This window comes from Hemiscyllium ocellatum, chromosome 3 (genome assembly GCF_020745735.1).
Source record: "Hemiscyllium ocellatum isolate sHemOce1 chromosome 3, sHemOce1.pat.X.cur, whole genome shotgun sequence".
Taxonomy (NCBI): domain Eukaryota; kingdom Metazoa; phylum Chordata; class Chondrichthyes; order Orectolobiformes; family Hemiscylliidae; genus Hemiscyllium; species Hemiscyllium ocellatum.
Window position 1 is genome coordinate 88,914,105 of NC_083403.1, and position 14,055 is coordinate 88,928,159.

Genomic DNA, 14,055 nt, shown 5'->3' on the forward strand with positions numbered 1-14,055 from the left:
CCTCTCCGATCAGTCACCTTCAACCCCACCTCCATCCACCTATTGCACTCTCAACTACCTTCTCCCAATTTATCTCTCCACCCCCGATGCTTCCAGCCTCATTCCTGATGAAGGGCTTTTGCTCGAAATGTTGATTCTCCTGCTCTTCGGATGCTGGCGGACCTGCTGTGCTTTTCCAACACCACTCTAATCTTGACTCTAATCTCCAGCATCTGCAGTACCCACTTCTGCCTAGCCTTTCCTTTCACCCTATATGTGAACGTAGTGTCTCTGGACTCTCGGTATCTCATTTCTGAAAGCTTCCCATTTTTCAACCATCCTTTTATCTAATATCTATCCCCAAACAGCTTTTGAAAGTTCTTGCCTAATACCGCCAAAATTAGTCTTTCTTCAATTTAGAACTTCAACTTTTATATCTGGTCTGTCCTTTTCCGCTACTATTTTAAAACTAATAGAATTATGGTCGCTGGCGCCAAAGTGCTCCCCCAATGACACTTCTGTCACCTGCCCTGCCTTATTTGCCAAGAGTAGGTCAGGTTTTGCACCTTCTCTAGTGGGTACATCCACATACTGAATCAGAAAATATTCTTATACTTACTTAATAAATTCCTCGCCACCTAAACCCTTAACACTATGGCAGTCCCAGTCTATGTTTGGAAAGTTAAAATCCCCTACCATAACCACCAGGATCGGTGCTGGGTCAACTACTTTTCACATTTATAAAAAATGATTTAGACGTGAACATAGGAGTTATAGTTAGTAAGTTTGCAGATGACATCAAAATTGGAGGTATAGTGAACAGTGAAGGAGGTTACCTCAGATTGCAACGAGAAAGTGAGGACTGCAGATGCTGGAGGTCAGAGCTGAAAATGTGTTGCTGGAAATGCGCAGCAGGTCAGGCAGCATCCAAGGAGCAGGAGAGACGATGTTTCGGGCATGAGCCCTTCTTCAGGAATGAGGAAAGTGTGTCCAGCAGGCTAAGATAAAAGGTAGGGAGGAGGGGCATTGGAAATGTGACAGGTGGAAGGAGGTCAAGGTGAGGGTGATAGGCCAGAGTGGGGGTGAGGGCGGAGAGGTCAGGAAGAAGATTGCAGGTTAGGAAGGCGGTGTTGAGTTTGAGGGATTTGACTGAGACAAGGTGGGGGGAGGGGAAATAAGGAAACTGGAGAAATCTAGGTTCATCCCTTGTGGTTGGAGGGTTCCTAGGCGGAAGATGAAGCGCTCTTCCTCCAGCCGTCGTGTTGCTATGGTCTGGCGATGGAGGAGTCCAAGGACCTGCATGTCCTTGGTGGAGTGGGAGGGGGAAATATATCTCTGGTGGTGGGGTCCGTTTGGAGGTGGCGGAAATGACATGATGTATGTGGAGGTTGGTGGGGTGGTAGGTGAGGACCAGTTGACCGCAATTTCCCCCCAGACATGATGGATGATGCCCTCCACCGCATCTCCTCCACTTCCCACTCTTCCGTCCTTGAGCCCCGCCCCTCCAATCGCCACCAGGACAGAACCCCACTGGTCCTCACCTACCACCCCACAAACCTCCACATACATCATATCATCCATTGTCATTCCCGCCACCTCCAAACCGACCCCACCACCACAGATATATTTCCCTCCCCTCCCCTATCAGCGTTCCAAAAAGACCACTCACTCCGTGACTCCCTCGTCAGATCCACACCCTCCACCAACCCAATCTCCACTCCCGGCACCTTCCCCTGCAACCGCAAGAAATGCAAAACTTGCGCCCACACCTCTCCCCTTACTTCCCTCCAAGGCCCTAAGGCGACAATTTATCTGCGACAAATTCACCTGCACCTCCACACACATTATTTACTGCATCCACTGCACCCGATGTGGTCTCCTCTATATTGGGGAGACAGACCGCCTACTTGCGGAACGTTTCAGGGAACACCTCTGGGACACCCGGACCAACCAACCCAACCACCCTGTGGCTCAACACTTCAACTCCCCCTCCCACTCCACCAAGGACATGCAGGTCCTTGGACCCTTCCATCGCCAGACCATAGCAACACGACGGCTGGAGGAAGAGCGCCTCATCTTCTGCCTAGGAACCCTCCAACCACAAAGGATGAACCTACATTTCTCCAGTTTCCACATTTACCCTCCCCCCACCTTGTCTCAGTCAAATTCCTCGAACTCAGCACCGCCTTCCTAACCTGCAATCTTCTTCCTGACCTCTCCACCCCACCCCCACTCTGGCCTATCACCCTCACCTTGACCTCCTTCCACCTATCGCATTTCCAACGCACCTCCCCCAAGTCCCTCCTCCCTACCTTTTATCTTAGCCTGTTGGACACACTTTCCTCATTCCTGAAGAAGGGCTCATGCCCAAAACGTCGACTCTCCTGCTCCTTGGATGCTGCCTGACCTGCTGCGCTTTTCCAGCTGCAACGGGATCTTGACCAGATGGGCCAATGAGTGACAGATGGAGTTTAATTTAGATAAATGCCAGGTGTTGCATTTTGGGAAAGCAAATCTTTGCAGGATTAAACGCTTAATGTTAAGGTCCGAGGGAGTGTTGTTGAATGAAGAGACCTTGGAGTGCAAGTTCACAGTTCCATGAAAGTAGAGTCACTGGTAGATAAGATAGCGAAGAAAGCGTTTGGTATGCTTTCCTTTATTGCTTAGAGTATTGACTATAGGAATTGGAAGATCATATTACGGCTATACAGGACTTTGGTTAGGCCACATTTGGAATATTGCTTGCAATTCTGGTCTCCTTCCTATTGGAAGGATGTTCTGAAACTTGAAAGGATTCAGGAAAGATTTACAAAGATTGTGCCAGGGTTGGAGGATTGAGCTATAGGGAGAGGTTGCATAGGCTGGGGCTGTTTTCCTGGAGTGTAGGAGACGGAGGGGTGACCTTATAGAAGTTTATAAAATCATGAAGGGCATGAATAGGATAAATAGACAAAGTCTTTTCCCTAGAGTGGGGGAGTCCAGAACTAGAGGGCATAGGTTTAAGTTGAGAGGGGAAAGATATAAAAGAGACCTCAGGGACACCTTTTTCACACAGTGGGCTGTGCGTGTATGGAATGAGCTGCCAATGGAAGTCGTGAAGACAGGTACAAATGCAACATTTAAAAGGCATCTGGATGGGTATGTGATTAGGAAGGGTTTGGAGGGATATGGGCCAGGTGCTAGTAAGCGGAACTAGATTAGGTTGGGATAGCTGGTCGGCATGGACGTGTTGGACCGAAGGTTCTGTTTCCGTGCTGTACATCTCTATGAGTCGGCTATACTTAAAGGACCTGGATCTTGAAGTACCTGCAATACTAAGAAAGAAACCAGTGGATTACTCAGAGGCATCTTACTCTGTTCATAGAATCTGTACAACTCAGTAATGAAGCATCAATATGGTTGTCTATCTGTGTCAGGGTCAGAATTTTCCACTAGCTGTTTTCTTGCATAGCCCATGTAATGTTGCTTCAGGATATTAGGCACATTTGGAGATGAAAGATATCCTGAATTTGGCACTATCCTAATATCATATAGCTTAACAATTGATCCAATGACAGGATCCTAAATCAGTGTCTGTCTTGTCCATTCACAAAAATGGAGTAAAGCCACAAGTTGAGATCTGTAGTAGTGCTATTTAAAATTATAACATTTGGTAGAAAGATCATGAAAGGGCAATGTAAAATGAATGATGTCATACTAAGGTGCAGAGGGCCCTGGAACTACATATGGACAAGTCATTGACAGTGACAGGATTCATTATGAAAGTGATGGTTGGTTACTAACTATACCTCCTACGTTCACATCCAAATCATTTATATAGGATTCTGGGCTTTACTCAAAGCAGCAACGAGATAAGAAAGAAGTTTTGGTTAACTTTTATAAAAACACTAGTTTAGATTCAACTGGCACCATGTATTCATTTTTAGGCAACAAGATTTAGACAAGATGTGAAGGCTTAAGAGAAGATGCGACAAAGATTCATGCTAATGGTACGAGAGATGGAATACTTCACACAAGAGGGTAAATTAGAGACATTGGAGTTGTTCTCCTGAAAAATAAGGTTGAGAGAAAATTTAATAGAGTGTTTAAAATCATGTGAGGTCTAAGCAAGATAGATAGTGAGAAAACGTTCCAGTACATTCAAATGGTGAGAAGTAGACAGGACAGAATTAAGGATCAAATTGACAAAAGAACTAGAGGTGAAAAGAAGAAAAACTAATGGTTACAATGTGGAATGCACTAACAGAGAACATAACAGTGACAGATTGAACCAAGTTAAAAATCACACAATACTAGGTTATAGTCCAACAGGTTTTATTGGACCTGTTGGACTATAACCTGGTGTTGTGATTTTTAACTTTGTACACCCCAGTCCAACACTGGCATCTCCAAAAGATTGAACAAAGGCTTTCAAGAGGGATGTGCATATTTATGTGAAGAAAACATTTTCAGTACAATGGGTAAAAGGCTGGTGAGTGGAACTAGCTGACTTTAAAGGCCTGCCAAAACAAAAAAGCAGTCCTTTAAACGTTCAATAGCTGAAACCCTCCCAAAGATTACATCATGATTTTTGTATCATTTATAGTGCTTTAGTGAATTGAAAAGTTGCAAATACAGCTGCTGTGAAAAATTAAATAGTAAAATTGTTAAATAAGTGACATTGTTCAAAGACATACATTTCACACTTAAACATCTGTTTGCTTTATATGCCTATAAATTGATGCAGAGTAACAATTACTCTCAAGATAGTTTCATTAAGATGGAAGAAATTTTGCTTTTATCAATGAAAATTATGTGTCATTATACTGTCTGCACTGAAAACTATACAACCAACATTAAAATTTACAAGTGTGCAAGTTTCAGTGTATGCATAAAGTTCAGTGGCCAACAGTATTCTGATAATGGTTTTTAATTAATTAATACTTTTGCAAACATACTTGTTCCAGATAGTAACTTTCTGCTAATTTGTAGTTTTTCTCCAACATAGCCAATCGTGCACGAACAAGGTAATTGTCTGAGCCATCACCTCCCTAAAAAACAAAGGAAAAAATTAGCATCTGTTCTTTCACTATTTTACTGAGAACAATTAAATGGTAGTCTGATGTCCAAACAAAAATATATAGTTAAGCAATCAAAATTAAAACAGATCTAAACAATTGTTTTTCTGGTGTAATATCAGGCATACAGAAAAAAACACATTTTATCCAAATTGTTCAAGTACGTTTTATAGTTCAATTGCATAAACATATAATGCTGGAATTGATCTTCATTACCAGAGAATAAATAATTGTGGGCGGCACGGTGGCACAGCAGTTAGCACTGCTGCCTCACAGCGCCCGAGACCCGGGTTCAATTCCCGACTCGGGCGACTGTCTGTGTGGAGTTTGCACATTCTCCCCGTGTCTGTGTGGGTTTCCTCCGGGCGCTCCGGTTTCCTCCCACAGTCCAAAGATGTGCAGGCTAGGTGAATTGGCCATGTTAAATTGCCCGTAGTGTTAGGTAAATGTAGGGGTATGGATCTGGGTGGGTTGTGCTTCGGCGGGTCGGTGTGGACTTGTTGGGCCGAAGGGCCTGTTTCCACACTGTAAGTAATCTAAATCTAAATCTAAAGTGCAGAGCCTGAAGGTGCATTTTGAGACAGTGTATGCAATTTTCCTATTGGTTTAATATTACAGGATCAGATTTTAGGAGCTGTCTTATGGTCTTACGTAACACACTTGTGTTACGTAAGACCATAAGACAGGAGCAGAATTAAGCCATTTGGCCCATTGAGTCGGTTCTGCCATTCAATCATGGCTGCTATGTTTCTCAACACTTTTCTCCTGTCTTCTCTCCACAATCAAGAACCTATTTAACTTTGTCTTAAATACACTCAATGATTTGACCTCCACAACCCTCTCTGGCAATACGTTCCACAGGTTAACCACCTTCTAGCTGAAAAATTCCTCCTCAAGTCAGTTCTGAAAGGTCATCCCTTCATTCTGAGGCTGTGCTCTTGGGTCCTAGTCTCCTATTTGTGGAAACATTTTCTCTATGTCCATTTTAAAGAAGCCTCTCAATATTCTGTAAGTTTCAATCAGATAGCCGCTCACCCATTCTAAACTCTATTCTCATTTCACCTTCTCCCCTCCACAGTTATTGTTTTTTTTAAGTTATCCTCTGCTGGTTTTTTTAAAGACTTAGATTAGATTACTTACAGTGTGGAAATAGGCCCTTCGGCCCAACAAGTCCACACCGACCCTCTGAAGAGCCGCCCACCCAGACACATTCCCCTACATTTACCCCTTCACCTAACACAATGGGCAATTTAGCCTGGCCAATTCATCTGACCTGCACATTTTTGGATTGCGGGAGGAAACTGGAGCACCCGGAGGAAAGCCACACAAACACGGGGAGAATGTGCAAACTCCACACAGACAGTTGCCTGAGGTGGGAACTGAACCTGGGTCTCTGGCGCTGTAGGCAGCAGTGCTAACCACTGTGCCACCATGCCGCCCATTCCTCTGGCTCCCCACTAATCCTCACCACGGTGTCTATTTTTATACTGTGTCTGACTTCCCTTGTCAGCCATAGCTCCCTTGTCTTCCTCTTACTTGGGATGGATTTCCTGTGCTTCCTAAATTACGTCAGAGCTTCTACCACTGCTGCTGCACTGTCTTCCTTAATAGGTACCCTTCCAATCAACTCTGGCAAGTTCTCCCCTCATGTCTTTGTGGTTACCATTACATGTGATTCCAGCTTCTACTTCTCAAAGAGCAGGGTGAGTTTAATCACATTATGGTCTCTGTCCCCTCAGGGGTTCTTTCACCTTGAGATCCTTAATCAAGTCTGTCTCATTACATATTACCACATCCAGAATTTCCTGTTTCTCAGCAGGTTCTATAATAAATTACTCAAGAAAATGTCTTAGACATTCCACAAATTCCTTTCCTGGAAATCCACTACCAACCTGACTTTCCCAGGCTACCTGCATCTTGAAGTCTCCCATGATTATTATAATAGCACATTTCTAACATGCCTTTTCTGATTCCTGATTTATTTACTTCCCCACAACCTGGCTACTGTTTGGAGAACTGTACACAACTTCCATCAGGTATTTTTTCCTTTGCAGTTCCACAACTCTATCCACACAGATTATCAGCATTCCTGCTCTATACCACTCCTTGCTGTCGATCTAATTTGATTTCTTACAAACAAGGCAACCCCACAACCTTTTCTTCAGATAGAATGTGTATTCTTGAAAATTTAGGATCCAGCTCTGATTCCTTTGTAGCTATGCCTGTGATAACTATAACAATGTACCTGCCAATTTCAGTCTGTACTGCAAGCTCATTTTCCTTGTTTCATATACTTTGTGCAGTTAAGTACACAACCCTCAGTTTTCAATGACTGCACTCCCTTATCATAGTTGTCCCCTCATCCATTGTGCCTAAAGTTAGAGTCTGACATTTTCCGTAGTTTGTCCTATTACTAGTTCTGGAAACTTTAATAACTTTTGCTGAGCCCTCACCACTTCTCACTTTATGCGAATCTTCAAGACTGTAGTCCTAGCATGATCCAAGTGGCATCAGAACAACTGCCAATTCCCAGTACTGGTGCCAAAGCCCCATGAATTTGAACCTGATAAAGTAAAAGGACTCAGAAAAATCCCCAGCACTACTTGGCTTTAAATGCAAACATCAATGTTAAACAGGCAGGTCAAATGGAAGCCCCACAAGAGACAAAGATTTCTCAATGTTTAAAGGTAACAACATAACAATATTGTTGGAGAAAATGGAATTTATTTGAATATTTGCAATACTTAAAAGGGGAGAAGCAAAAAGAGAAATACGTTTCAAAGGAAGGGTGGCTCAGGTTAAAGTAGGAGGAAGGTGAGCAAAAGAAGTAGTAGGGGAAAATTAGGGAGCTTTCACATTCTTTCTTTTTGTTATTGCTTTTTATGGGAATGGAAATTAGAGAAATCATGGTGCAGCTAGAGGCCATTTCACCCACCGTGTCTGCATCAACCCTCCAAGTAGCATCTCTTCCTCATCATATCCACATAAACCCACATTTACCATAACTCACCCAACTAGACTATTCATCCCTAGACAATCCAACTAATATGTGGGAGGAAACCGGTGCACCTGGCAGAAATCCATGCAGATATGGGGAGAACGTACAAACTTCACATAGTCAGTCACCCAACCTTGAGGCCCTTGATGTTGTGTTGACCTTTTGTCCTGCTCCAAGATCAAACTAACCTACATACCCTTCATTTTACTATCATCCATGTGCTTATCCAAGAGTTGCTTAAATGTTCCTAATGTATCTGACTCTACTATCAGTGCTGGCAGTGCATTCCACACACCCACCACTCTCTGATATCTCTCCTAAACCCTCCTCCAATAACAAAAAATTATGCCCTCTTGTGACAGCCATTCTGCCCCAGGAAAAAGTCTCCGACTATTCACTCTATCTATGCCCCCATTATCTTGTGCACCTCTATCAAGTCCCCTCTCACCCTTCTTCGTTCCAATGAGAAAAGCCCCAGCTCCATCAACCTCTCCCCACAAGACATGCCCTCCAGATCAGGCAGCACCCTGGTAAATCTCCTTTGCACCCTCTCTAAAACTTTCTCATCCTTCCTATATGAGATGAACAGAACTGAACACAATATTCCAAGCATGGTCTAACTAGGGCTCCATAGAGCTGCAGGGTTGAGAATGTGTTACTGGAAAAGCACAGCAGGTTAGGCAGCATCCGAGGAGCAGAAAAATCAATGCTTCAGGCCTGAACCCTTCAAAAGGAATGAGGTTGGGAGCCTCGGGGGTGGAGAGATAAATGGGAGGGGCGTAGTGCTACCTTCTCCCCAGCCCAACCCCCTCCCACTTATCCCTCCATTCCCAAGGCTCCCAGCCTCATTCCCGATGAAGGGCTCGGCCCAAAACATCAATTTTCCTGCTCCTCGGATGCTGCCTTACCTGCTGTGTTTTTCCAGTAACACACTCTCAACTCTGATCTCCAGCATCTGCATACCTCACGGTCTCCTTTATAGAACTGCAGCATAACCTCATGGCTCTTAAATTCAATCCCCCATTAATGAAAGCCAACACACCATGCACCTTCTTAACAACCCTATCAACTTGGGTGACAACCTTGAGGGATCTATGTACATGGACCTAAGATCCCTCTGTTCCTCAACACTGCCAAGAATCCTATCTTTAACCCTGTATTCAGCATTCAAATTCAACCTTCCAAAATGAATCACTTCACATTTATCCAGGTTGAACTCCATCTGCCATTTCTTAGCCCAGTTCTGCATCCTGTCAATGTCACATTGTAGCCTGCATCAGTCCTCGACACTATATTCAACACTATCGACCTTTGTCATCGGCAAACTTATTAACCCACCCTTCCACTTTTTCATCCAAGTCAGTTATAAAATTTACAAAGAGTAGAGGCCCAAGAACAGATCCCTATGGCACACCACTGGTCACTGACTTCCAGCCGGAATATTTTCCATCCACTACCAGTCTTCTTTCAGCCAGCTGATTCTGTATCCAGACAGACAAATTTCCCTTTATCCCATAATTCCTAACTTTCTGATTGAGCCTACGATGGGAACCTTATCAAATGTCTTAGTGAAATCCATATAGACCACGTCCACCGCTCAACCTTCATCAACTTGCCTTGTCACATCCTCAAAGAACTCAATAAGTCTTATGAGGCATGACCTGCCTCTCACAAAGTCATGCTGACTATCTTCAATCAAACTATGTTTTCCAAATAGCCATAAATTCTATCTCTCAGAATCCTTTCCTATACCTTGCTTACTACAGACGTAAGACTGACAGGTCTGTAATTCCCAGGGATTGCCCCTTTTCCTTTCTTGAACAGAGGAACAACATTTGCTTACTCTCCATGGGAGATTGGAGGGAAGATGCAAAGAACATCGCCATTCTCATTCCTCGCTTCCTGTCGTAACCTTAGATATATCTGGTCCGGCCCTGGGGACTTATCTATCTTGATGCTTCCCAGAATTCCCAGCACATCCACTTCCTTATTTTCTGTTCAATCTGTTCAAGCCTAATAACCTGGTCAACGCCGTCCTCACTATCAATAAGGTCCGTGTCTCTTGTGAATACTGAAGAAAAAAAACTCATTTTGGGCCATACCTACTTCTTCAGACTCCAGGCACAAATTCCGTCCAATATCCCTGATCAGCTCTACCCTCATCTCTGATCATTTTCTTATTCCTCATGTAAGTGTAGAATGTCTTTGTGTTTTCCCTAATCCTTCCCACCAAGGCTTTTCCATGCCCCCTCCCAGCTCTCCTCAGTCCAATTTTGAGATCTTTACTAGCTACCATATAATCCTGTAAAGCCACGCCAGATCTTTATTTCCTCAACCTTCAGTAAACTTCCTTCTTCCTTTTGACAAGAAGACCCTCTGCTCTTGTCATTCAAGGCTCCTTCACCTTATCATTCCTTGCCTGTTACAGTGGGACAAAGTTATCTAACACTCGCAACAAGTGGTCCTTAAACAGCCTCCACATTTCTGTTGTGCCATTCTTGTAGAACAATCCTTCCCAAGTTATACTCCACAGCTCCTGTCTAATAGCAGTATAATTTCCCCTCACCAAATTAAATACCTTCCCATACTGTCTGCTCCTATCTCTCTCCATGGTTATGGCAAAGACGAGGCAGTTGTCCTCACTGTCACAGAAATGCTCTCCCACCGAGAGCTCTGACACCTGGCTTGGCTCGTTGCCTTGCAGCAAATCCAACATGGCCTCACCCTTAGTTGGCCTATCTACATATTGAGTCAGGAATCCTTCCTGGACACATCTGACAAAATCGGCTCTATCCAGACCATCTGCACTAAGGAGGTTCCACTGAATACTGGGGAAATTGAAGTCACCCATAACAACAACTTTGTTACATCTGCACCTTTCCAAGATCTGCTGTCCAATCTGTTCTTCTATCTCTCTGCTGCTATTGCGATATCTACAGAAAACATCTAAGAAAGTGATCACTACTTTGCTGTTACTGACTTCCATCCATACTAACTCAGTAGACGAGCCCTGCTCAACAACCTCCTTTTCTGCAGCTGTGAATCAGTTTCTAATGAACAGTGCTACTCCCCTTCTTTTCACTCTTCTCCCAACCCCACCCCCCCCCCAGCTCCACCCCCACCCCCAATCATTTTAAAACCTCTAAACCCTGAAACATCCAGCAACCATTCCTGCCACTGTGAAATCCATGTCTCTGTTATGGCCACAACCTTGTAGTTCCAAGTATTGATCCATGCTCTAAGTTCATCACTCTTACTCCTGACACACCTTGTATTGAAACAGACACACTTTAACCAACTCCATTGCCCTATCAACTGTGTATACTTCCTGTCAGACTCTCTGCATTCTATTTCTGCCTGTTCAACAACTTCCCTCTCCTCTGATCTGTAGCTCTGGTTCTTATTTCCCATGTCAAACTAGTTTAAACACTTCCGAAGTGCTGTAGCGAATCTCCTGCCCAGGACATTGGTGCCCCTCCAGTTTAAGTGCAACCCATCCTTCATGTACGGGTCCCACCTTCCCCAGAAGGTACCTCAATGATCTATGTATCTGAAGCCCTATATCCTGCACCAGCCCTGTAGCTACATGTTTAGCTACACTCGCTCCCTGTTCCTCAGCTCACTAGCATGTGGCACCGGTAGTAATCCTGAGATTACTACTCTGCTTGTCCTGCTTTTTAGCTTCTGACCTAACTCCCTGAAATCACTTTATAGATCCTCAATCCTTCTCCTGGTTATGTCACTGGTGCCAATGTACACCACAACTCCTGGCTACTCACCATCCTCCTTCAAAATCTTGTAGACTCGATCAGAGACATCCCGGACCCTGGCACTTAGGAGGCAACATACCTTCCAGGAGTCCCATTTACAACCAAAGAATCTCCTGTCCAATCCTCTAACTATTGAATCTCCTACCACTAGCACTTTTCTGATCTCCCTCTTTTCCTTCTGAGCCACAGAGCCAGGCTCAGTGCCAGAGACCTGATCACTATGGCTTTCCCATGTAGGTCGAATCCCCCAACAATATCCAAAACCGTGTACTTATTATTGAAGGGAAGGGCCCCTAAGGGATCCCTGCACTGTCTGCCTATTCCCTTTCCGTCTGTTGACTATATCCCATCGACCTTTTTTCCTGTAAATGTTAACTTTTATGTTAACTGATAGTTTGCCCTCAGTTTGTTTGTTTTCTTCTCACTACATTTTCAGATATCTTTTGTTGGATTTTAAAACTTTTCTTTCCCAAACCACTGATAATATTTGCTACACTGTACATTTTCCTTTTCATTTGACACTGTCTTTAAATTCCCTGGTAAACAAAGGCCAGTTTATCCCCTTCCTCATATATCCTTGCTGAGTAATGAATTTTTTAAAAAAACATCTGCCATTGTTCATCCACCCACAGGACATTCTGTTATAAGCATGTTTCATAAGCACAAGTTGGCTATAAAACAACACACGAATTGTGGACATTGTTTGAATAATGCAAACACTCTACTGAACGGGTATACTGATTTTCTACTGCTGATTTTCTTCAATGTGATTTTCTATAGTGTTTTTCCATAGCATTATTTCCTACAGCACAAGGTCACAGTGGAACACAACAGTCATTTTATAGCAGAATGACCTGTATCTTTAAAACTCCTTTCCCAATCCACTTCAGTGAACTCTGCCTTCATTCTCATGTTATTACTCTTATTTAATTTTAACACAATTGTTTTCCACTCACATTTCCCACTCGCAAGTTGAATGCCAAATTCTACCCTGTTATGGTCATTGTTTCCAAGATGGTCTTTTATTCAAAAACAATTTATTAAATGTAACACATGACGGGTGGCACAGTGGTTAGCACTGCTGCCTCACAGCACCAGAGACCCGGGTTCAATTCCAGACTTAGGCGACTGACTGTGTGGAGTTTGCACATTCTCCCCGTGTCTGCGTGGCTTTCCTCCGGGTGCTCCAGTTTCCTCCCACAGTCCAAAGATGTGCAGGTCAGGTGAATTGGCCATGCTAAATTGCCCGTAGTGTTAGGTGTAGGGGTATGGGTGGGTTGCACTTTGGCGGGTCGGTGTGGACTTGTTGGGCCGAAGGGCCTGTTTCCACACTGTAAGTAATCTAATCTAATCATGACAAATTACAGATTTAAAACATCCTGCTCTCTGATTGCTTTAACAATATGTTGTGGATCCAAACTATCCCAAACTCTTCCACATGGCTCCCTCTGCTAATTTGATTTTTCCAACCCATACAAAGATTAAAGTCACCCACGTTAAATGGATTGTCTTTTTTTAACATGCCCTCATTATGTTCTGATTTAGTCTTGGTTCCACAGAACAGCTACTATTCAAGTGCCTACAGACTATTCCCACTGCGTCTTCTTCCTCTTATTTTTTATCTGCACTCAATCCAAAATAATTTCTTACTAACACAATAATTCGATCTTGTATTGACAAAACCACCACACCACCATTCCTACCCTGCCTAGCCTTTCGAAAAGTCACATATCCCTGAATGTTAAGTTCTCAGCATTGAATTCCTTGCAACCATTTCTCCATAATGGCTAAACGATCATATCCATAAATCTCTATTTATGGATCTAATTGATTTTTTTTGTACCAAGTACATGTACATTTAAGTAAAGAACAATTAATTTTGCCTGATTACCTTTTGTTCCTATTTGCCTCTTTTTTAAATGCTTATTTTCTCTGTTCCTTTCTGTCCCACTCTGTGTATGATTGTCAAAATAGTTGTCCTTTTAACTTACAAGCCTACACTTTCCTTCTCTCAAACCCTCTCTCCCAGTCTAATTAATTTAAAGTCCTACCTACAGCTTTAGTACTTTAGTACTACAGCTTCAGGTACTGGTCTCAGCATAGTTCAAATGAAGATTGGCCACTGGAATAGCTAGCCTAGTACTGGTGCCAGTGCCCCACGAATGAAATGAATTCCTCCTACACCAGGCTTATTATTTATTTATCCTATACAAATGTGCCTACAGTAATCTGAGATTGTCACCTTGCAGGT

At 43.4% G+C, this 14,055-nt stretch overlaps 1 protein-coding gene across 3 annotated transcripts in view; it reads right to left on the minus strand.

Annotated features, from left to right (window-relative positions):
• The window catches only part of ift172 (intraflagellar transport 172), a 242,173-nt gene that overhangs the window by 136,511 nt on the left and 91,607 nt on the right, over positions 1–14,055 (minus strand). For all 3 annotated transcript variants that reach the window (XM_060851638.1, XM_060851630.1, XM_060851645.1), the window contains one exon: positions 4,917–5,009. In XM_060851638.1, the coding sequence (XP_060707621.1) occupies positions 4,917–5,009 (93 nt within the window). The remainder of the gene's footprint in view (positions 1–4,916; positions 5,010–14,055) is intronic.